Source organism: Apis laboriosa, unplaced genomic scaffold (assembly GCF_014066325.1).
Source record: "Apis laboriosa isolate Shangri-la unplaced genomic scaffold, ASM1406632v1 scaffold68_cov148, whole genome shotgun sequence".
Lineage (NCBI taxonomy): Eukaryota > Metazoa > Arthropoda > Insecta > Hymenoptera > Apidae > Apis > Apis laboriosa.
This window is the reverse complement of record NW_025224135.1, coordinates 2,322,566-2,349,053: the sequence shown is the minus strand read 5'-3', so window position 1 is coordinate 2,349,053 and position 26,488 is coordinate 2,322,566. Positions and strand designations below refer to the sequence as shown.

The window sequence follows — 26,488 nt, the reverse complement described above, 5'->3', positions numbered from 1 at the left end:
AATTTAAATTCCAATTTTTGAATACGTTTACCATATGATAAATATATTTTATCATGTACACATATTAGTAAAATCGAAATTTAATCCCTGTAATAAAATATGTTTAATCGATTTGGTTGACCTAGAATTCAGTTCTCCTTATATCGAACAATAAGGTTAATAATAACAATAAGTAAAAAATAAATAAAAAAAAAGAGCATCGAGTTGTATCGAAAACAAAAATTGATACGTAAGAGTAACGAATAAGACTTAAATTTTAAATTAGAATTTAATTGTAACGGTTTAATTGTAATTTTTCATTAACTTGTGTTAATAAACGCCTGGTAATTAAGCGAGCTAGCGGTCGATCGATTGCATACATACAAGTGCTTCTAGTACAAAAATAAATTGCTTCTCAATTTACATTATTTTTTCAAAAATAATGGAATATTTTAACAACGTGTATAATATGAAATATGTCAAAAATATTTTTGATAAGATAAATAAAATGTGTTACATTATAGCATAAAAATAGCGAATATTTATTAAAAATAAATTTTTAATTGCTATTCTCTGTACAATTTTATATAAAATGGGCTAAAATAACTGTTATCATATATTTTTTCGACCAATTGTATTATAGGATATCATGAGTGTATGTACATATATTTTATGCTTCGCAGGTGATATTGAAAGTCTCGAGAGGTTCATAAAACTACATTTAAAACTCTATATTTCCTGATATGTTTATATAGTATCGTGAAAATTTTTATTTATTTTGAAAATAGAATTCTCTAGTTTCCTTTTTTCCATTATATTTCTATATTTTATAATATTATAAAAAACAAGATTATATAGTTATTTGCAAATTATTATACGAAATAATATAAAAGATACAAAGAAATTTTGAGCTTAGAAATAGAAATAAATAATGTTAATTTATATATATAAATCATTTTTTATTTCAAAATTTATTAAATTTTAAATTAGTAAATATTGTCTCAAGTAACTATTATACTTCTTGTTTCAATTTTAAATTATATTCAAGATTTAACACATCGAAATAATTATCAAAAAATTTAACTAGATTCAGGAGACGAATGAACGATTTGTGGAAGAGCAAGAAAAATTCCATAAAATCCAAATACAGGATGAGATCTTGCTGCTGGAAAAAATAGACACTTTGGTAGGCAATGTGGCAAACATTGCTCTTCAAACGGATGTTACCCGTATCCACGAGATAGCTCTAGATGTAAAACGGATATGGAAGGTTATGCTTGATTGTCGAGAAAATGGTTTATTGCTCAACGAACGACAAAAGTTATTTGGCCTAAAAGTAGTGCCTTTTGAACACCTAAATAAGCTTATAAAGGAATTCGAACCTTACAAAAACTTATGGATCACGGCTTCGGGTAAGCATCCAATTATTTGTCCATTTTTATTTCATTAAATTCATTAAATTTTAAATGGATTTTTTTTAGAAATATAAACTATAGTGATAGAGAATAATTGAATTTAAAATTGAATTGAATTCAAGAAAAATTGAATTCTTTCTCATGAATTGTGTTTTAATATAAATTTAAGATTATACATACATAATGTATATATATACATGTATATTTATATTTATCTTTTGTCTAAAATTTTTAGAATGAGAATTTCTCACAATAGAAGTAAAAGTTGTAATTATATTTTCTATAAAAGTATGAATCAAAGAAAAACTTTAATATTAATTTGAATTTTTTTTTATTCTTCTAAGAATAGAATACAAAAAGTTCAATTTTATTTAAAACAATGGCAATTTGTTAAAAATTATTAAAAGCTAAAACTAGATAATTCTTATAGAGTTAATTTTTTGCTATTTATAGATTGGCTCAAATGGCACGACATATGGATGGATAATCCTTTAATGAACATTGACGGCCTTCAAATTGAAAGTCTTGTTGTCGATATGTATCGGCAAATAACACGAGCAATTAGAACATTCCATGAATTTCCAAGTAATTTAATAATTTGATGATTACCAATGAAAGTTGTTGCGGAATCTCGATTTAAAAATATATATAGTTTGTAAATTGAAATGATGTTAAACTGTTACGTTATATATCATTAATCGTTACAACTTGTACAACTATATAAAAGAAAATTTTAAGAAATGTTAAGAAAATATTTCTTAAATACGTTTATGTGAATCTATTGAATTTATTTAATCAACTTGATGAACAAGCTTTTCCTATATTTTTTTAATACATGTTTTGTTAGAATTTTTTTAATATATGTTTTATAATTAATAAAAAAAAGTTTTGTGATATTTTTTTAAGTTTCATGATATTTTTTAAATAATTTATAACAGATATTTTTAAATAATTTTTTTAATTTAAGAATAATTTTCTTTTTTTCTAAACGCAGAGGTGCAGGCAGTTGCAACTATGATAAGGGATGAAATAGATGAATTCAAACCGTTAATACCTCTGATACAAGCTCTCCGAGAGCCAGGAATGAAGGATCGCCATTTCGAGCAATTGAGCGCGCAAACTGGAATATTAATGGCTCTTAAACCCACCGTAACATTTAAAAGTTTGTTAATTCTCGGTATTAAAGAGTTTGAGGAATTGGTGAAAACGGTCGCCGATACTGCGGCCAAAGAATATGCTACAGAACGAACATTGAATAAAATGATCGAAGAATGGGAAATGGTTATTTTTGAGACTCTTCCATACAAAACTACCGGTAAATACACGTATATCTTTTCATTAAATGAATTTAATCAGTGTTCATTGTTTTTCGTCTAATGAAATACATTTGAATATATATTATATTTCTTTTTTTTTTATTTAATTTTTATTAACTTTTTACTCTAGATAGTAGACAAGTTTTTAAATAAGATCATTTAAAAACTTAGATTATTCAGTAACTAATTATTCAGTTCTTAATTATTATATCATAACTTTTCTAATTTCCTTGCATCAATTTCAAATCAAATAATTTTTTTCACAATTTTTAATCAATCATCGTTGTGATAAGTATAATAAATGTAATTTGAAAATTTTTAAGAAAAAATTACAAGGAAAAATAAAATTATAATATATCATTTGAATCGAAATTTTCCAATCGCAATCTTTGGATAATTTTTTTTTTTTTTGTTAAACAATTCTATGTTTATCTATGCAGGAACGTATATAATAAAAGTCTCGGAGGAAACGTTGATGATGCTGGATCATCATATTCTTAACGTGCAACAGCTTGCATACAGTCCATTGAAGACCGCCTTCGAGGACGAGATCAATGAATGGGAGAGAAAATTAAATTTGACACAAAAAGTTCTTCATCTATGGATAGAAGTACAAAGGTGAGAGAAGAATCATATGGAATGCGATTTGTTTGTATTGATGATAAGAAATTTGGATTATAGAGAATGGATGTATCTGGAACCAATATTTACTTCGGAAGATATTAAAGTTCAATTACCCTTGGAAACAAGGAAATACAACGCCATGGAACGAAACTGGAGACGGATCATGAAAAATGCTTTTGAAAATCCTTACGTAATTTTAATTTTAATATATTCTTTCGTTTGAAACGCTATTGTACAATATGCAATACGATTGAAAATTGAAATATTTGATCAATTATGAATACATATATAACGAATTATTTCATCGTGAAATTTTAATCGTGAAATTCATGATATTAATATAAATAATTAAGCGATTCATCAATTGAATAGGTATTATAGTATAAGATATTTATTTTTATCGTATAAAATATGTAACTGCATATAAATATATTTTCCATAACGACATTCGATAATAAATTAGCAATTTTTCAGATTAAATTAATTATGAATTAAATTGTTCATTCAAAAAATTAGTAAATAACTTCAAGTATATTTAAAAAGTAATTTATTTTTATTTATAAATATAATTGAAAATTATAAAAATTTCTAAAATTTAAATATATAAAAATTAATATATTAATAATATAATATAAATAATATATATAAATAATATAATATATTAATAAATATATATAAATTAAATATATATTAAATATATAATATAATTTTGAAGTACTTGATCTTTAATTCAATCTAATTTAATTTAAAAACATTTTCACAACAGATTATCAATATATCATTACATTACATTACAAATTATCAATTACAGATTATCAAAATATGTCCTGATGAAAGTCTCCTTGAAAGTCTTCAAGAATGTTCAAGTCTCTTGGAAGTAGTACAAAAAGGTTTATCCAATTATCTGGAAATAAAACGAAAGATTTTCCCCCGATTCTATTTCCTCAGCGACGATGAATTATTGGAGATCTTGTCGCATGCAAAGATCGTACAAACGGTACAGCCACATCTCAGAAAGTGTTTCGAGAATATATACAGAGTAAGATTCGAAGAAGATCTGCAAATTACTCGAATGTACTCTGCGGAAGGTGAAGAGGTGATATTTGATCCACCCATGTATCCGGAGAGAAGTGTTGAGTTTTGGCTGGGTGATCTCGAAAGAGTAATGCGTAATACCATTAGAGAGATCATTCGCAAAGCATTAAAAATCATCCATGAAACTCCAAGGAAAGTATGGGTATATATGTGGCCGGGACAAGTGACACTTTGTTGCGGCCAAACTTATTGGGCTGCACAAGTGGAGAATGCGATCAATAAGAAGAAACTTGAAGATTATTATCAGGTGCTACTGGGAAATGTAAGATACTTTTTATTTTAATTTTTTTTTTTTTTTTTTTTGGATTAATATAGGAAATCATGTTTATGGAAATAGACTTTTTTATAATTTATTTTTATTACTTAATTTAATTTTATCTTGATTTAAATTTTCCATTTCATTGTTTCTTGTTATAATAATTCTCTGAGATATAAATGGAATATCATAAGTCAAAAATATTACTTATTAATAGGATTCATAATTGTTCATTTGATGAATGTTATTTATTATAAACATATGACGTTTGTATTAAATGCAAGAGGACAGATTAATAATATATATATGAAACTTTTTTTTATTAATCATTCGCATAATTTCTATTTTTTCAGTAATTAATAATACAGCTTTTGAAAAACTTTGTAGTTATCGTAGATAACATAAATGAGTTGTAATTTCTATTATTTTAAATTCTTTACGTGATAATTATTAAAGTTTTAAATACTTTTTTAATACTTAATAGTGTTATGACTTCGTAATTTTTTATTTCATTTCAATTCTCTTAAAAATAATTATTTTAAATATTGCATAAAAATACAGCCATAAATAATAAATAAAGAAATATATTATGAAAATAAAATCTATCTCTATAACTATTTTGTAATAATATTTTATAATAGTCTCAAAATTAAACTTATATAATGAATTTTATTTTAAAAATTTATATAACTTAATAGAAACTAATTTCTAATTAATTAACATAATTAATTAAAATATGATGAAGTTTGAATTGAAATATTTGAAATTTTACACGTGATTATATAGGATGGGAATATATGAAAATATCTCAATTTAAATTTATTTCAATAGCATTAATATATTTGAAATTGTTTTTATCTTGTATACATATGTTTTTTGTTATAAAATTTCTTTTTATAAGTGAATATAATTTAATATTAAACTGATCATTTTATTAAACTAACAAATAAACATAAATGATTAAATATTATTAATAATATTTAAGTTTCAAATTTTTTTATTAATTTATGTAGTATATTCAAAAAAGTATATAAACAAAAAATAAAATTTATAAAACGAAACAAATTATAATCTTAATTAATCTTAATTATAAGTTTCTATTTCATTGATAGTAATTTTTTATTCTAAACATTTATAAACAATCAAAATATTCTCATTTTTTCGCATTCTAATTATTTATAAAGTATAAAATAATGGAAAATTTATTGTACAGTTAGATGATTTACGTGAATTGGTACGAAATCCTCAAACCGAAATCCAGAGACTAATGCTGGAAGCAGTAATAACGATTGAAGTACACGCGCGAGATGTTCTGTATAAATTAGTAAAAGACAAAGTGACTAACGTAAACGATTTCAATTGGATCTCACAGCTCCGCTATTATTGGGTAGATGATTTAGATTTAAAGATTCGTGCTGTAAATGCGGAATTCCAATATGGGTATGTAAATAATATATATATATATTGGTAATTTTTCGCAAATGATAAATGTACATAAATTTTATGATCAATATTATGTAAAAAGATATCAATTTTTTATTCTTTTCTAATTTCTTTCTTACATATGTATTATACATTATAAATATAAATATTGTATCATATAATAGCATTAACCCAACAATATTAAATATTTAATTACTACATCAATATTTATTAAAGATACGAGTATTTAGGAAATACTGGAAGACTAGTCATTACTCCTCTAACTGATCGATGTTACTTAACCTTAACTGGGGCATTGCACTTGAAGTTCGGTGGTGCACCGGCAGGCCCTGCTGGGACTGGCAAAACGGAAACGACAAAAGATCTTGCTAAAGCATTTGCCATACAATGTGTAGTATTCAATTGTTCCGATCAATTAGATTTCATGTCAATGGGAAAATTCTTCAAAGGTCTTTCAAGGTAACTTCTTTCAGAATTAATATTTTAAATTAAGATTCAATGATAGTTTTAAAAAGTATTTTCGATTTTTTTTTTTTACTTTTCATTCTGTTAATTATTTAACAGTTAAACATATATATGTTTTTATTGAATATTAACAACACTATCTCTCACATGAGAATGACTTTATCAATTATATTATTTATCAATATTTATCAATGAAATATAAATATAGGTAATTTTTTATAAGTATAAAAAAATTATTTAGTTATAATATAAATATAATTCCATTGAAATTTATTAATTGTAAATTTTATTAAATTTCATAATGAAAGTATTAATTTTTTCTTTTAGCAAATTCATAAAAGTTTTCGATTGGTTATTAATGTCAACTTCATTACATTCGTGTAATTAAAATGTAATTTTTCACATTGACAAATATTGCATTTATTAATTATTGTTTACAATCTCAATTATTTTTTATATTTGTTCTTTATATTTTCCATAGTAATTTTTCATATTTTTGATATTAATTCTCGCAGTGCAGGTGCATGGGCGTGCTTTGATGAATTTAATAGGATAGACATTGAAGTATTGTCCGTCATTGCCCAGCAAATTATGACAATCCAGCAAGCGCAACAAATGCGGGTTGATAAGTGAGTATATAAATATGCAAGCAACATTTCGTATATATCAGATTTAAAATTATTTAAATATAAATTCTCAATCTGTGGGTCGCTACTCAAAAGCTCATGAAAGTTCGGAATTATTTTTATTGAAAGATTTTTACATACTCACTTTAATATAATAATATTATTATATTTTACAAGAATATTAAAATTTTCTCGTTACTTAACTCAAAAACAATCGTGTTATTTCAAATGAATCGTATTCATTATTTTTCATTTTATTTAAAAAATTATTTTATATAAAAAAAGAAAGATTATTATAAATTTGAATTATGACTTAAAAAAAAAGATTAGAAAACACTGGTATTAATGTATAAAATGTAACAATGAAATTTCTCAGATTTATCTTCGAAGGAGAAGAAATTGTTTTGAAGCCATCTTGTGCAGTTTTCATTACTATGAATCCTGGTTATGCGGGACGAACGGAATTACCAGACAATTTGAAAGCTCTATTCCGTCCAGTCGCTATGATGGTGCCAGATTATTCATTGATCGCTGAAATTTCATTATTTTCTTATGGTTTCTGCGATGCAAAACCTTTGGCGGGAAAAATAACAACAACATTCAAATTGAGCTCGGAGCAATTAAGTACACAGGTAAAACATATAGATATATACGGCAATCAATTTTATTATTTTATTATTTTATTATTTTTTTTTTTTATAATTTTATTATTTTATTAAGTTTATCTAATTTATAAAAATATAAAAATAGATAATTCTTTAGTTAGTATATTTATTTTTTATTTATAAACAATAAACTTCTATATCTTCTATTTTTTTTCTTTCTTCGAAAATGACGTTTCGTAAAAAAAAAGATTTCATTCTACATTTGTTTATTTTTTTCGTACAAAATTCAAAAAATTTTTGGTTATTAATTGAAGTATAGAGTTATTATTTAGAAATTCGTACAGTTAGAAATTCGCGTTGATTTATTTTTATCCAGGATCATTATGACTTTGGAATGCGAGCGGTAAAAACTGTTATTGCTGTGGCGGGAAATTTGAAAAGAGAACATAAAGAGTTGAACGAACAACAGATTTGTTTACGTGCTCTGAAAGATGTAAACGTTCCAAAATTTTTAAAAGATGATCTTATATTATTCAACGGTAAGTATATTTTTTATGCATTATATTTATTTGCTATATAATTTGAATATTTCTTAAATTAAAAAAATGTATTTTTTAATTATTACAATTTTTTAATTATTATAATTTCTCAAAATTTATTTTTCCTCTTTAATTTATAAACTAATAATTCCATATTATATGTTATGAAAATTAAGTTTACAATAATTCAAAATAAGTATATACCTTCATTTTATTCAGGTATCGTATCCGATCTATTTCCTCTTTTAGAGGAGAAACCAGTGGATTATGGAATTTTGGAAGCAGAAATTCGGGCAACAAGTTTGAGAATGGGTCTGGAAGATGTTGACGGTATATATTTTGCTTTCTTTAATTCTTGTTTTTTTTTTCTTTTGAGTTTCTGAATTAATAAAGAATTATTCTTTTTAATGAATTTTCTGATCCATTTTACAAAATAAATTTCAAAAATAATTTCCGCAGTGAAATATTCATATTTTTTATCTTGTTTTTTTAAATTATTATGTAACAACATAATATTCATACTTTCTCTAAGTTTACGTTATAAACACAAGGGATCTCATTGCAGTAATATTACGTATCAAAAGATTTACTTTTCTGGCTTTATGATCAAATTCATTAAAAGAGATTAAAATTAATTCTACAGTTATATCGAATTTTAAAGAGATTTTATTAAATCTGAATAAATAGAAAAAAAAATATTAATCATTATTCTCTATCAATAAACATTTTTTCTTGCACTACTGTATTATTTTCATTAATATTCATATTTATATTCAATATATTTAAAAATATTGAAATTAATTCTACTTTACGTGGACAGCAATAAATTTTCAAGTGTAGCTTTTGTATAAAAAGAACGTAAATGATTAAAAAATTCAAATATCGAAGTATTTATAAAATATTCCTAATGAATTTTGAAATAAAAAAAATGTATAAAATATATAAAATTTATAACATAATATAAAATATTATAAATAATATATATTTATAGTATAGCATAGATATTTTATGGCTTAGTAATTTTCAAATTTGTGACAATTCGCAAATTGTTTTCTAATTGTTTTCATAAACTCAACAACGATATAATGATTAAAAAAAATACATTTGCCATAAGGGATGTATTCTTTTGAAAAATATATAGTAGTGTAGTAATCTTTTAATGGAATTTTGTTTGGATTTAAAATGTTTCATTAAACTTTACGTCTTTTAATTGCAGAATTTGTGAAAAAAGTTATTCAATTATATGAAACGACAGTGGTAAGACACGGATTAATGCTCGTTGGTCCAACTGCGTCCGGAAAGACAAAGGTAAGTGATTTAAATGATATTAATTGAAGAATTAATTTGAATTAATCCTTGCAAAATACTTTGTGGTATTAAGTACATCATTTATAAATTATAAATTGGCAAATTGAATAAAGAAAAAAATTAAAATGAATATATTTTATATTCTATAAATTTATTATTGTATCATAGAATAATAAAGTATTTTCATAGTTTAACAAAGTAAAATTCTTATCGATTTCAAATATATCTTGTTAATTATAGAACAGTGAAGAATTTATTTTTAAGTAGGTTTAGATAGTACATAAAAAAGTAAAAAATCTATCAGAAACTATCTAATTAAATATTTTTTTATTAAAGATACGATATCAAACGATTATAATAATAATAAGCAATATTTTAAATAAAAAATAATTTGCATAATATTTAATTAACAAAGGTGAATTTTTGATTAAATATTAATTATTTGATTAAATATATATTTATATATATTTATATCTTTTTCTATTCTTTATATAAAGAATATATTTTACTTCTTTTGTTTTTTGATAACAATTTATAATATTTATAATATTTTGCAATCTTTAAAAATACTTCCATTTCTAAAACGCATATACTATATATATATATGCTGCATCACTTGCTACTATTTTTCCTAATGCAATTTTTATCTGTTCTTTAAATTGTGAAGCTCTATTAATTCAATTACGAAAAAAATCCTGTATAACAAATAATATATATCGATTTTTAAAAACACTTCGTTTATTTTAAAAAAAAAACATAATACGTCACAATTTAAAAATCCTTAAAATAATATGCAGTAATTTTTATATGCATTTCCATATATATATTCCGATATATCTCACGCAATTAAGTAACACAATATAACATAATTTAAAAATAAAAGTAGAATTTAATTTTATTTAACTAATTAAAAAAAAGAATATCAATATGTAAATAATTATTTCTCGTATAGATTTATTATATAATAATATATCTGTTAAATAATTATTTTTAAAAATATGAATTTATTTTTTTATTAATAATGAAAGCGAATTGAATTTATAGAAAGAATTTATCTATATAAATCTGGATAAATCTTCAAAATCTTCAATTTTGAAGATTTTGAATTATTTTTTATATTTTAATTGATCATAATTTTTTTTTTGAATTCAAAATTTTTTCCATCACTTATACATTTTTATCATTTTCAGTTTGTAATTGATAAATTCTTTTTGAAGTGTTATAAAATATTCGTGACAAATTCAATGAAATATAAATGTATACATATAGAGGTAGATATATTTAAAAAAATAAATTGGCATGTTAAAATTTTTTTCGCTTTAACAAATTCAATCAATTTTAACAAGTTTGCTAGAATAGAAAAAAAAGATAAGTCATCCATATCAAAATTCTGCTTTAATAACCATTGATCAAATTTTTTTTAAAACAAAATTTTTTTCTTATGATATTTTAATTATATTAATCAAGAGAAAGTTTTTTAAATGGAAAAAATATTTAATAATTCATAATTGATAAAATATTTTATGTTGTAATACATTTCCAAAATCAATTCATAAAAATACGAATTAATATCATATTATTAAAAAAAATTTTTTTTTACCAATTATTATATAATATATTTATTCAATAATATATTTTTATTCAACACAAAAATCTGAAATGATAACTTTTTATTAAATTTTAATGACTTTATGTTATATAAAAATAGAAAAATAGTTGGTTATATATAATTAATTTTTTTCATATTTTAATTAAATTCCACTAAAGATAGAATTTGATCGAATAAATTTGAATTTAGATGGATAATAATAATTTATATAATATATAATAATAATTTTTTCTTAATTAATACAATTGAAATATCGCCAGGAATAATTTTTATCCTAATTGAATAAATATTTATAGTTGACGAAATAAGAGATCATAAACAAAGATCATCAAGTATCAAACACATCAATCAAGTGTCTTAAACAATTATACGATTGATATATTGCATATGGGATAGGATATCGATTTAATCAACGAGTACTAACTGTAAATGAAATATATTGTTTTGTTTTTTAAAATACGACATTGTTATAAATTACATTATGAAATATATATTTTATCACGCTCAATTAATTCAGTAATATTTTTTAATCTACAACACGAAAAAGATTCAATTCTTTAATTTAATTAAACTTACCATCGTATGTTGAAATGATAGGCTTTTATACAATATCAATATCATTAATTTTTTAACGATTCTTTTTGCTTTTCATAAATAAATTGTATGATAGATAATATTTAATAGTTTTTATTTCATGTAAGTTAGAAATGTAATGTTCCATAAAAGTATAGTAAAAAATAACAAAATCTATGATTTTTCAAACATTTAAAATTTTATATTTTAATTATAATTGTAACATTCTAAAAACATCAATTATTCATATTTTCATTAATTCTATTTTAGCAATTGATTTTTATTTTATATTTTTTTCAATGAATCGAATATCCTTATGTTTATTGGAATTTAAGCAATTAATCAGTCCATTGCAAAATAAGGTTAGGTTAGGTTAATATATTTAATCTTCTCGTATTGCTTTATATTTTTCTTGTATCTTATAATTGAATATTTATTAATTTTATATGAATGATCTTTTCATTCCATCATATCTACCAAAAAAAAACAAAAAATTTCAAACACTACAAATAGTAGATATATATAATTTAAGATTTGAATAATAATTAAATTATTCCATGTTTAGTTTTTAAATATCTTATATTTAAAAATATTTGCAGCCTTATATTTAAATTTTACAATTATTGAAATATTTACAATAAAAATTTTTATATTATAATTTCTATAAATTAAATGTATATTATTCTATTTTAAAAAATAGAAATAATTTTTACAATTAAATATAAAAAAATTGTATTATCATTTACATAATTCACATATTAAATAAGAAACTAAAAAGTAAAAGCATAGATTAAAAAATAATAACAAAATTTTTAATTTCGATTTTTCTTATCATAGAGAATTTACATAAGAAATATCCTATACATGCAACATATCGAATAAAAATAAAAAAATTCGATTTCGAATTCGAATTCGATGTCGATATATTTCTCTATATTTATAACAGCAAAGAAATCCAATACTCAAAAAATTTTTTAAAATTGTTACAAATATATAAAATTTTATTAAAATAGATATTGATTTGATGAAAGAAATGATATTTTTTTTATAATAAAATATTTTTAAAATTGTTGCTTTTAAATTATTAAACGATTGATATATTGCACATTTAATTAATCTGGCTTAAAACACCATCGATTAAACACCAAGTTTTATTTTATTTTTGTCGTTATACATTATATTTTCATATCTTATTTATCAAATTTATCGATATTTTGTTAATTATGTTCATAAATATAAAATAAACAATTTATAATTTAAAATAATATAATCCACTAATGAAATATTAAAATAATATTAAATTTTAACAAATTCTTTTACTATAATTTTACATTATATTAAATATTATTGTATTTTAAAATATATTCCAAATATATAAATTTTGTAAAATTTGTTTTCGTTTATAATTTAAAAATTTACAAACATATAATTAATCACTCTTTTTTTAAAAGTAAAAAACCATTAAATTCTTAAAAATGAATTACTTTCATTGTTATTGGTGTGTATTTTATATCGCATTAGTTGTTTTATTATTAATGACAAAAGTACTTTTATTATTCTTGAAGTTTCAATTTTTTTTCATATTTTATTTTTAAACGCAATTTCAAGTACATCGAACAATTAAATATAGACTGAAATTGTAAAAGATAACGTTCATAATAAGAAATAATTCTAACAGTTAATTATTTCTGTATATATTAAAAAATTCTTATTTTTTATTCTCTATATAAATGTAGAAATTAAATTACATATGATAATAATAAGGTCATTACCTATTTGAAAGCGCAATATTCGTGTATTATATATATATATATATTATCGTGCAAAATAGGCAATGATCTTTTATTCACTGACTTTGTTAGAATTTTTTTTTTTAATAAATATCTAAATATAAATATACATAAGTATATTTGTCTTTTATTTATCTAAATCATTACAAATAATCACACATAAAATTTTAGCAACCTTCGACTCATTCATATTATTTATATATATATTATATATTCATTCATATTATACAAAATTTTAAAAGTAGTCTATAATGTGAATAATCTCTCATAATTCTCATTTATACAAATGAAATAAATCTATCCTATTAATCCAACAATCGTCAAGCATTCAGAGATTTGTACTTACTTTATTTTCTTTTCAATTATTTCCTATTTCAATAGCAACATAAAATAATCAAATGGCAATTACCGGAATATGAGATCACTGAATAATACATTGTTCACTGAGTATACATTGAAAGAAACTAACTTAGAGTAAATTGGTTATAATTGTCATATTTCCAGAAACTCTTATTCATAACCTACATACGTTACATACAGTCAGCGTTATAAATGACTGAGACGCGATCTTTTTACATACAAGATATCGTTGGACTAGTATATTTAACCACGTGACTGAAGCGTCATGATAGTCACGTGATACTATTCATATCACGCTTTCTGAAATTGTGATTCTTCTATGATTGCCCAAAAATTATTTCTATAATTTCTATATGTATCGTTGCGGATTGCAATGATATCTGGTCATACTTTTCAATATTTTGCGTAACAATTGCTGTAAACAACGTCGAAACGTAATACCACACATAGCATACAATAGAAAATTGATGCTGAAATTGGTATAGTAAAGAAGCATGAAAAACTGTTGTATACACCAAAGCAGGTCAGGTGTATTTTTGCGGGCGAGCGTGAAGAAGAATACACATAACCGTATAACATAACTGGAAAATAAAAAAAAATATGTAAATTACATAGTTAATAACTGTGAAATTGCAATTACAAGAGTGAGAATTGAAATAAAAGAAATGCATTAAAATCAGGTTAATAGTGATAGAAAAGAGAGCTTCCTTTATTTCTATATATTATACTTCAAAAATACAATAGAGAATTATAAATAGAATAAGAATAATTATATTCCTATATTACTATTTATGTTTCATTCGAATTTTACAATTACAAAAAAATTAGAGATTGTTCGATATGAGCATATTATTTACCTTGGTAAATTGAGAAGAATAAAGACGGTACTGATTAAAAGCAGCATTTTCGTGATGTTTTGTTGATTTCTCGTGGATACAAGGTTTTTCGACGATGACCTAATATCTGTAACACAAAGAGAGAAAAGAAAATGCAAGGAAGACAGCAACAAAACGTTAGTAAAAATTTCTGCAACAATGTTATTTGATATTTAAATAATTTAACTTTCTATTTCACTTTCTATTTCTATACAAGTTGGCAATAATAGTTGAAATTTAAACCAATTCAAGAAGTTTTATCAACAACAATTAAAAGTTAAAAAGTGTTACAACGCGGAGATAACCTATCTTTTTTAGCCTTGACACGAAGGATATCTTTTCTCAATAATGTAACACAGAAATCAAATGAAAATTTTATTTTCATTTTAAATGATATTAATAATTATTGATTTTCCTTCTAATATTATTTAACAAATAAAATTTAAAAATGATAATTTAAAAATTAAAAATTCAATAATTCAAAATTTATATCCATTATTTTCCTATATTTATCGTTCATAGTTCAATTGCAAATTGAAATAATTTAGATTTAAGTAATAAAGTCGCAAATCTATTTAAGTTGAATTTGTTTTATCATAAATTAAATTAAAGTTACATTTAAATATAATTTAAAACACAATATAAACACAATACAAATTTTAAAATTAAAAAAATTAATAAAGGTATATCAATAAAGTCCACATTTGTCAAGAAATTTTCATGAAGAAGAATCAAAAAGTAAATTATAAAAAAAATGAAATACGATTTTAAAACTAGTCAACTAGTAGTTCAATCAATCATTTTTCCGACTGTTCAATAATCGAATCAAGCATTATATCTCTATTAATTTTAACGAACATCTTCTATTTGATGATTATCGAATTAAATTTGAATCTATAACTACATTTAGTACATTAATTAATTAAGTCCGTTTTTAATTTAAATTAATCGTTATATTTTTTTATATTACAATTTTATATTATTTTTTAAAAGAAATGTGAAAAGAAATTGAAGAAATGAGAAAAAAAAGAATAAGTAAATTTAATAAAAAAAGAAATATGAATTCTCTATTGGAAATTATATTAAAACGCAAAAAGAGATTGTGAAAAATAAAAGTATTTTCAGATATTTATATCTCTTTCAAAATCAATTGTTCAATTATATTAATTAATTAACAAATTATTACAAATAACTTCTTCAATTTAACAGAGATAATTACATTTAATCAAGAAATTTATTTGACCAATTGAAATAATACTTTTGTTTATTTGATTATTATTTTATTTATATTAAAATCTCTGCATCAAAATCTTGTATGTAACTAGAATAAAATATTTTTCAATCATAAAATATTTATTTATTCAAATATCATGTGATTATTTATTCATTGAATATATTATTTATTCATATATAAATATTTATTTACTCATTAAATAATAGTTTTAATAAAAATAAAATTTTCATTAGTTTTCATCAGTTTAATCGAACTCTTGTATACAATGTATTTAAACGAAATAAGCAAAAACTTTAAGTGATTCTGGAGATGGAACAGATAAAAAATATGCAAAAAATGTTGAAGTTTATTTTTTAAGTTATAAGCAACTTTTATATTGGATGAAATAAAAGTATCTCTATTTTCATCTTGCTTTATCTAATGGAAAATTGAATTGCTTCTAAAAAGAAATTAAAAATAATTTCAATGAACATTTTTTTCATACGAAGTTCTGTGCTTATTTTAATCTCTAGAATCATCTTTTACATATTCTATCTACCAATTCGGTCGAATACATCCTTTATATACGAAGACTTTTATGAATGATGATATATATGTATACGAATGCTATACGTAGTACATATGTATATTTACGTATACAACGATTCCCTATTTCGGGTAGCTGACAGGCGTTCCTCGGTGTTGATGGCGGTGCGGACGTAGTCTGATGCCGAGAATGATGAGAATGGTTATTCTTCGACGAATGAAACGATTGCTGCGAGGGTGGCCGTCGACCTCCGACCATTGGTCCTAGATTCATGCCACCGGCACCGTTGTTGCTACTGCTACCACTCTAGAAATTGAAAAAGAATCTTTTGTAGAAATTTAATGGTGCCTCTTGAATTGAAAATTCGTCAAAGCTGGAAATAAAACTCGAATTTCAGTACATGTATCAATTATAATCTTGAAACATTAAAAAAAGATATTTATTAAAAACAAAGGTATGTAGGTTGATTAAAATTTTATTTCTTTTTATATTTATAATTTTTTATATTTTNTATATATATATATATATATATATATATATATATATATAGAGAGAGAGAGAGAGAGAGAGAGAGAGAAATATCAAGTAGCTAATTCAATTATACAACGTTACTGACAATAGATAATCTATTGTGAATAAAGATCCACGGGAAGCCAATCATTTTTTCAGCCACAGTATCTTGTCTCAGTCGTTATCAGTATGGTTAGATAGGATACTATCATTTTCCACATGTTACTTATCCAAGGGCTAAATGATACTATTGTATAGAGTGCCTTGTTTATCTTAATCCCTCTAAATGTTCGTACTACAAGTTGATGATATAATAAAAAAAAAAGAACAAGGAACATATTTTAGATTAAGTTAATAAACATCATGAGAAATGAGATATTTTTCTATCTATCTTCAGATGTACTTTCAAAGAAAATTGTTTTGTTAAAGTATTGATTTTCTATTTATTTTCAAATTAATATAATTATTAATCTATCACAAAAATTATTTCTAAATGCATTATTAAATTCATCTTTTGATTGAGTTTTAAAAGAAGTTAATCTAATTGCAAATGATTTATGTAAATAGCAATACAAAATTATGAATATGGATTGTATAAAATCAAAAAGTGAGAAGTCTAAATTGTAAATGAATGAAGTTAGACAAAAAATTTGTTAACATATAAAAAGTATTATGATGTTGGTATATACATCAGTATATATGAAAAATATATTTTTTAAAAAGAAGTATGATATATTTTTTTCTTATATTATTTTCTTATTTTGTATTTGACGGAATTACTATGGAAATTCCATTTAAATTGAAAGAATATTACCTGCGACATCTATACATCATAAATGGTAATCTACTTGAAATGTGAGTTAATACTATTACGCATATTGATATAGGAAAATGTGCAAAGAGCTATCAAAGCTATCACTGATTATTTTTCTCTTTCACAAAATATTTTTAAAGTATCGATTCTGCTGTTGAATATCCTGGCAAAAATTATTCCTGATATATTGCATGAAATAATTAAAAAAAAAAGGGGAGAAAATTAAAAAACAATATCAAAATCAATTTTAATCAATCAATTTTAATCAATCTCATTAATTCAGATAATCTCTTAAGGTCGAATGATACGATGAATAATTCAATATCGCGCAAACTTCAAGGTCCCACAACCGTGAAATGAATAAAATTCAAACATGTTCAAACACTTTTATATCGATGATTCGGCAGATAATTTTTTCTCTCTTCTTTTTCTCTTCTTCTCTTTTCTTTTTTTTTTTTTGTATCAGGTCACGGTCTAACCGAGAAAAAAAGCTTTACGATATCACTTCGAAGATTGGCGAAAAAGCGCTCGTCAAGTGTGAAATCAGGCTTTATGCAGATTTTATGGTAATATCAACTATGAAAGAGCGTATAGGTTATATGTATAGGTGTATAACTAGTTACGCCACTTAAACCAAATTGCATGGTATTAATAATCAAGTGTTGGATGACCCTGTAAACATATATTACTTGAGTAATTTATGATGACGATAAATACTTGCAGATGTAATATTATTAGAAGGAATATATTGAAGTTATAAATTATTAATATTCGTCCAAAGGTACTATTAATATATTATTATGTGCATGACATGTATGTACANATGATGACGATAAATACTTGCAGATGTAATATTATTAGAAGGAATATATTGAAGTTATAAATTATTAATATTCGTCCAAAGGTACTATTAATATATTATTATATGCATGACATGTATTTACATATACTTATGTGAATTAATTATATGTTCATAAGTAGGACACTTTTTTTTTTGAATAAAAAAAAAAAGAAAAAAATCAAACAGACCAAATTTTATTTGGAAAGTGAAAAAATTAAGTATTCTTTTCAAAAAGCAAATAAATACATTTAATTCGAAAGAAACTTAATATCGGAAGCAAAAATAAAAATTTGAATGAAAAGAAAATATAAATAGTCAAGAAATAGTACTACATAAGTGAACTGAGTGTGCGTCGATTTCTGCTTTTTTATCGTGTATTTCACTGCACAAATATCTTTGCAATCAAAAAGCTACACTTAAGTAATCACAGTGCACGTACACATGTTTATAATCATGCTGAGAATACAAGTGGCGCTATCTAGGCGAAATATTTTCATCAACGAATCGACTGTTTCATAATAATACAATCGTGTCATTCCGTACAGACGAGATGATTACTGTTCGAAAGAATATATTGAGCGAATTTTCTCACTGTTTTCTCTTTGATTCGATAACATTATTTGAAGAAACTTGTTTACATTAGAAATCATGATATATTCAAAATGATATATGTGAAAATTTGTTCTATATATTTAAAGAAAAAAAAGAGAACATAAAAAAGTTAAGAAGCCAATTTATATACAAAACTGCGAATATAAAATCATATATTTTTATTCCTAGTTTTTTATTATATATATTTATTTATTATATTTTATATGGAAATAATTTTTTTAAATTTATTTATTAATTTATATTAATTATAATTAAATTTAATCCGACATTGAATAATTATTAAAATTCTACCGCATAAATTGAATTTCAATTTGAATTTTTGTTAGTCAATTGATCAAACTTGTCATTTAATTTTTTACTTAGCTAATTATCAAATTTCTACAGCTTATTCAATTTTTGTATTTCAATTTTATTTTTACAGATTATATGTATCATTTATTTTTATAATTAATTTACGTATAAACTATATTATTAATGTTGTTTTAATATGAAAATTATTATGACTTATAATATTATAATTGTAATATTAAGTATATAAAATTAGATATGTATATAAATATATAATATATAAATATTATATTTAACACATTTACATATAATAAAATATTAGTATTTGCATCATTAAATCTATATTAAAATGATCAGTCTGTTAAATATTACATGATATGAATTGTTATTGATTTGATGTATTTCATGTTTAATAAACTTTCATATCACATCTTTCATTTCTCATGAATATTATTTTATTCATTTCTTTAAACTTAAATATCTCCCAAAATAAAGAAGAAAATGTATGATTTATTTATTATTTATTTATAAAAAAATCTTTTTTCTTGAAAACTAATCTTTTTTTATCTATATTTATCTTTCTTTTTCTGGCATTTTTTTCTTTTCTATTTAATATAACATCAATTCTGTTGCTATATTTCATTTATCAAAAATAATTGATATTCCCTAAAGACAGATTTATAATGTCGTTGACAGGATGGAAAAAAATTATCGACATTGAATTCGAATATCACTGTTGCATTAAAAAAATGAAATTATTTTACAATTCATTCGAGATCATTTCCGCCCCTCTATCCACCCACTATTAATTTATCATATCGAAGACAAAGTAATTTGAAATAATAAATAAAATAATAGATGTGATTTTAATAATATCATAGATAAAATCCTAATTAGATTAGATTAAGAAGAGAATCATTTATTTAACATAATTTTAATTTTAATTTTAATTTTAAATAGTTACAGATTAACTTTTATTAATCCATTAAAATTCCAACTCAAGATAAGATATTACATAGTATTTCATTTTTAATTGTTTTTTTTTTTCAAATATTTAATTGTATCATACTTTTTAATATTATAATTGTAAAAGTGAGGTTATGAAATGAAAACATGTGAAAAAGTAAACAAGCGATAAAAAAACGGACATAAAAAGAAAAGAAGGAAAGGATATAGGAAGATAGGAGAAGAAAGAAATTCCATCAAGATTTGTATATCGATAACTATATTTTAAGATAGTTGTTATAGCATGGTTCGATGTTGGGACAGTAATAGTACATTGACATATGTGAAGAAGTCGAAGATGATGCAAGTTGAATCTGCAAAGATGAATGGTGACGATTACGCAAGCAAGAGATATTTATACAAGAATCAAAAATAGCGATCCGATACCATGGATGGTTACGAGATATGTTATGATGTGAAGAAAAAATGAAAATATCTTGTTTTAAGTTTTATATTTTTAAATGTAAAACTAAAGATAATTATCATTAATAATAATCACAATAAAAACAAAAAGAATTTAAAGATTCTGTTATTTTTATGACTTAGGATTATAATAGAATGTTAATAGAATTATTCTATTATAATAATAGAATTATAATAGAATGTTATAAATATCATAATAGAGTATCAATAATGTTGCATATTGATGTGATCATATCACGTGACCAAATTTATTTCAGATCGATTTTTATGGAAATTTTCAAATAAGGTATTTCACAAAAAATGAAAGATAGCTGTGAAAGATATTTATAAATTATTCTGTTCTATTTAATATTGATGATTTTATTCTATTTTGCATTAAAAATTGGATACAGATAAAAGAATTAAAAATTTAGTTTATTTGTTGTTATAATTACTTTTTTTCATATATTTCAGAAAAACAGATAAAAATATTAAAAATCAGTTCACATTTATTCCAATGGGAAATTTGTTAAAAATATATCTGTGTTTCGAAACATATTTAAATGGAAAATCTTTCATTTCTTTCATATTTGATTTCTTTTTCTTTTTATTTCCATTTAATTGTGCGCTACAATTGGATTTTGAATAAAAATTCAGATTAATAATAAATATTTTTTATCGTCTAATAAAATTAGAATACTATTTTTCCTTTTGATTTATTATTTTATTTCATAATTTCATTTCATTTTCAAAATTTTTCATACAAAATTTTAATTATTATTAATTGTAAAGTTGTAAATCGCATGTATTGACAATAAGCACTTTAATAATACAGAAACATTTTCGATTATAATCTGTAATAATATATATATAAAATTTCGAGGTTAACTTTATCTTTTTTTAAAATTTAATTTTTCATTTTGTAATTGATATATTTTTTTCTCTATATAAACAAATATTATATATAACATATAAAGTATAGGAAATAAAAAAAACAATAAAAAAAACATATGGAATTTATAGTTTTAAGTGAATTAAAATGATTAAAAATTTTTGAAATATAATTGTTTTCGAAAAAAGTTATATATTTATATAAAACATTAAATCTTCGAAATTATGCATTATATCAATTTTTTTCAAATTTTTTATTGTTTCGAAATTATCCAATCAATTATATGAAATGTTTTATATATATGTCGAATTACAAATCCTATAGCGTATACATTGAATAATTTCCAGATACATATAAACTGAAGAGGTATTAACATTTCTCTAGTTGTCATAACTTCATATACAACGTTGTTTTCATTGAATCGTAATATTATAATTCACGAATAATCTGCGTATTTTGCTTTATGATTGAACTTCAAAATAGTTATAATTTATTTTGTTGATTATCAATATAAAATTTTCTCCAATCAAACAATTTAATAGCGAAATGAAATAATGTTTCGTTGATTACGAAGCATTCACAAAATCCAATGTATAATCTATTACCTGTTTATATATTACACGTGTGTACATTAACTATGCAAATTTACTATAGCATAGAATTTTTAGAAGATTCGTGATTCGAAAACTTTGATTACTAGAATTTTCTGCATACCAACGTAAATATTACTTAACCTTTTCATTATGTATCGGATTGCTTAAAAACAAGATTTCTTATAAAAGTCATATACATTCCTATAAAATCATCAAATAATAATAATAAAACAAATAATTAAAAATAATTAAATCGAAATAAAATGATTTTATGAATAATATTGATTTAGAATTTTAAAATATTAACATAGATATTGACTTAGAGAGTTAGAATTAAACATAGAATTAATCTAACACAATGTATTTTGATCTATTTCAAATACATATATATATATGTCAAATACATATAATATGTATTCTTATTTTATTAATTTTATTTCACTTTATAATCATATATCAATAATAGAGAATACAATCTTCAAAACAATAATAACACATTTCTCTTTCTAATAAATGATAAAGATAAATATTGTGTTATTTTTACTTGAAACAAATTGTATGCTTGAACGAATATAAATCAACTTTTATTTGACTATTATTGAACCAGATTAGAAAAAAAAACTTCACATTCGAGGCGTTCTGTTCGAGTTTTCTTTTTTTTAAAAATAATTCAACAGAGAAAATGCCTAAGTGTGCATTTTATGCCTAATGTTTGTTTTGCACACAAGAAAAATAACAGGATAGTCCAGTTACGAGACTGAAGCCCGGTCGATGGTATGCATTGAAAATAGTAACGTCCATTAACTGTCGAATATTTGAACGCGATAGGGCGTCGCTTTTTGCTGCCATGATTCATCGCAATTCATAGCTTAAAATATATATACACATACTATTAAATATTTTAGTTGAAAAAAAATATTATATTGAAATTACGAGTTCTTTCCAAGTTCTTTTAAATATAAAAAAAAAAATTGAATAATTGACATTGATTTCAGTAAGATCATATGAACAAATGATAAAAGTTCACGTATTAATTTTCACTATTAAGAATGTATATATATGTGTAAATATAAATAAATCTAAGCTAATAAATAATTTAACTATGTTACTTCTGATATAATTAATTTAAATTGTAAAAGAATATAAAATAATTTTTCGTTTGTAGTTTGAGATTAAAAGGATATCTATATTTCACTCAGTAAGATAAAATATCAATAAAGATAAAAAAAAAAGATAATGCTAATCAATAAATCTTTTTGTGATTTAAAAAACGATTCACATATGTAAATTTATTGAAGTAAATCATTAGTCTATTTATATTTTTTTTTCTATAAAAAGAAAGGATGAAAACGAATTAACTTTTTCAAAAATCAGAATTTTAAAAAATTATAGATATTAAATACTATGTAAATTTGATATCATCATATCATCATATTATTAAAAAAAAAATTCAAATTCTTTAATACAGAATATCATTAATATGTGAATAATGATATGTTATGAAAGAAAAAATTTAATAAAATTAATTGAATTTGGTTTCCGGCAAATTGCGATTAAATTTTCTGATAAATATGTCATTTATAAATTAAATATATCATTTTATTTTCATCATAAAAATATATATATATAAATATCGGAATTCGATATTTTAATATTATTAACAATTAACCTCTTTGTAAAATTTTAACACACATATATATATATATATATATATATATATATATATATATAAAATTACATGTTTTTCTTAATAAAATAAAATATTAATTTTGCTAAAAAAATTTTCATATTTTTAGTAAAAAAAAAAAAATGTGAAATCAATCATTTTGACGACTATGATATTTCCAGCATTAAATAACATTTACTCACCGGAATTTGATTCAAATTGATGTCGGATCTTTCTCTGCTTGGACAATCTGTAGACGTGCTTGATGTTTGTTTGAACCGTCTGCTAAACCTCAACAAGTTCCTCGTGATCATGGTGTTCATCACAATGATAAGAACCAGTGGCGCGATTAGGCTAGCTATACTGTCGATGATGCTGATTATCTTCATTGTTTCCATGTACTCGACTTTCATATCACAATATTCCTCTCCGTCTTTGTTCATGACCATTCCAGCCGTCACGAATGAGTACGAGTGACTGGCCAATGCTAAAATCACCAACACCAATACGATAGTCTTTGCCCTCGCTATGGTGCATATATGGGGTCTGTGCAGAGGATACTGAACCGCTATAAATCTTTCCACGGTAAATGCAACGATTAACCATACACTAAGAGAACTGCAAACAGCGCTCACGTAGACTAACGTTTCACACCAGCCATCTTTATTGAACACTTTCCATCCTAACGTGTTGTTCAACCAAACTAACAATAATGTAACCAAGAAAGTGAAGTCGGCCGTGGCCAGTGCGGCCAAATAGTAACTGGAACTTCGTATCCTTAGATGTGTGTTTAGGAACACAATGCAAGACAACAGATTGCCTATCAATCCTAGTAATATAATTGAAGGAATGTAGTACTGATGAAAGAAATCTAATAGAAAGTACAAAGAATGACAAGCTTCTATTGCTGTATTATCGAATTTCTCTTCGAGATCTAATCCCGGTTCTATACTTCTGTTTCGAAACCCGTGGTATGTTAAATTGGCCCATACGGTTGGTGACACAGACCGTCTAGAACGTGAAGATACATCCATATTTGAAGATTCTTGCTCGCATCTTGTGTGTAAGTAAAATGTTGACGTGATGGGCAACATGATTTTTTCTTTTTTTTTTTTATTCTTTCTTTAAGTCAATATACACTCGTTTGCTGAAGAAAGTTTCTTGATGAAAGTATTAAAGAAACATTAAATGTTTTCCTTGATTATCAAAATGATCAAAGAAACGTTTATCGTGATACTTGAGAGAATATCTTCCAAGACTCGATTTTGTAATTTTAAAGGAAAATTCAAAAGGACGATTATTGGAAATTATTTATAACTTTCTTTTGCTATATTCTTTCTTCACATAATATGAAATCAGAAGTATCCTTTTTGTCACATTTTTAACTCGTTTGTGTTATTCGAATTTTCGTTATTTCGTAAAAAAAAATTTCTATATTAATAGAATATAAATTTCTTCATTGATTAATCGTCTTTCATTTAAAATATTTGCTATAAGAAAACTAAAACATTTTAAGAAAGTTCTGTTATCGAGTAAACAAAATCTTGAATTCTCTTTTATTAATTATTTATCGTCAGTCTTTATTAGATAGCTGGTGCTGATCTCTCTTTATTGCAATCTTCTGGCTTTTCGAATTCGTATTCAATGATCTGACTTCTGTCCATATTTAAGAAACTTTTTTGTTATGTTATACGAACAACTAATTGCTCTTGCGTGACGAGGTAAATTTAAATAGAAGTTCCGAATCGATGTAGCAGAACGACTTAACTACTCGCCGTCTACACTTTGAAAGCGTATTTCAGTTTTCATTATTTATTATATTTCCGTGAAATTACTTTGACAATTGCAAAGTAATGTCGCTTCGTCAGATTCTCTATGTAATTGCCGATTTAATTCGATTTGAATATTGACAAAAAATTTAAATTGGAAAAAAATTTATTTTATTTTAAATTTATAACGTAATATAATAATAAAATTTTGACATTTAAAAATGTTCTTTTGATGATCACTAGTTCTTTTAGTCTTTAATACTGTTAAATATTTCAGAAACTAAGTCGTTCAGTGTAAATAATAAAGCTTATCAAATGTTTACTTGCAACTGTTTTTCGATATTTCAATTTTAGAATTTATATGATAATTGATCATTGATATGTCCAATGTTTGAATCATTTTAAGCTTCAGATTAAAAAAATTTGAATCTGTTGATATGGATCCGTTTTAACTTTAT

General features: G+C 23.0%; 2 protein-coding genes across 2 annotated transcripts in view; one reads left to right on the top strand and one right to left on the bottom strand.

The window, feature by feature from the left end:
• The window catches only part of LOC122718871 (dynein axonemal heavy chain 1-like), a 60,130-nt gene that overhangs the window by 1,354 nt on the left and 32,288 nt on the right, over positions 1-26,488 (top strand). The window contains exons 2-14 of the mRNA XM_043944247.1: positions 1,067-1,391; positions 1,848-1,979; positions 2,389-2,709; positions 3,151-3,328; positions 3,392-3,524; positions 4,146-4,691; positions 5,899-6,125; positions 6,345-6,587; positions 7,109-7,222; positions 7,596-7,851; positions 8,201-8,363; positions 8,583-8,693; positions 9,580-9,671. Of these exons, the coding sequence (XP_043800182.1) occupies positions 1,067-1,391; positions 1,848-1,979; positions 2,389-2,709; positions 3,151-3,328; positions 3,392-3,524; positions 4,146-4,691; positions 5,899-6,125; positions 6,345-6,587; positions 7,109-7,222; positions 7,596-7,851; positions 8,201-8,363; positions 8,583-8,693; positions 9,580-9,671 (2,841 nt within the window). The remainder of the gene's footprint in view (positions 1-1,066; positions 1,392-1,847; positions 1,980-2,388; positions 2,710-3,150; positions 3,329-3,391; positions 3,525-4,145; positions 4,692-5,898; positions 6,126-6,344; positions 6,588-7,108; positions 7,223-7,595; positions 7,852-8,200; positions 8,364-8,582; positions 8,694-9,579; positions 9,672-26,488) is intronic.
• Positions 13,814-26,081, bottom strand: LOC122718992 (thyrotropin-releasing hormone receptor-like). The gene is made up of 4 exons (XM_043944483.1): positions 24,465-26,081; positions 16,746-16,944; positions 14,861-14,966; positions 13,814-14,584 (listed from the first exon to the last, which is right to left on the bottom strand). The coding sequence occupies exons 1-4, from the start codon at positions 25,353-25,355 to the stop codon at positions 14,353-14,355; spliced, it is 1,428 nt and encodes a 475-aa protein (XP_043800418.1). The 5' UTR covers positions 25,356-26,081; the 3' UTR covers positions 13,814-14,352.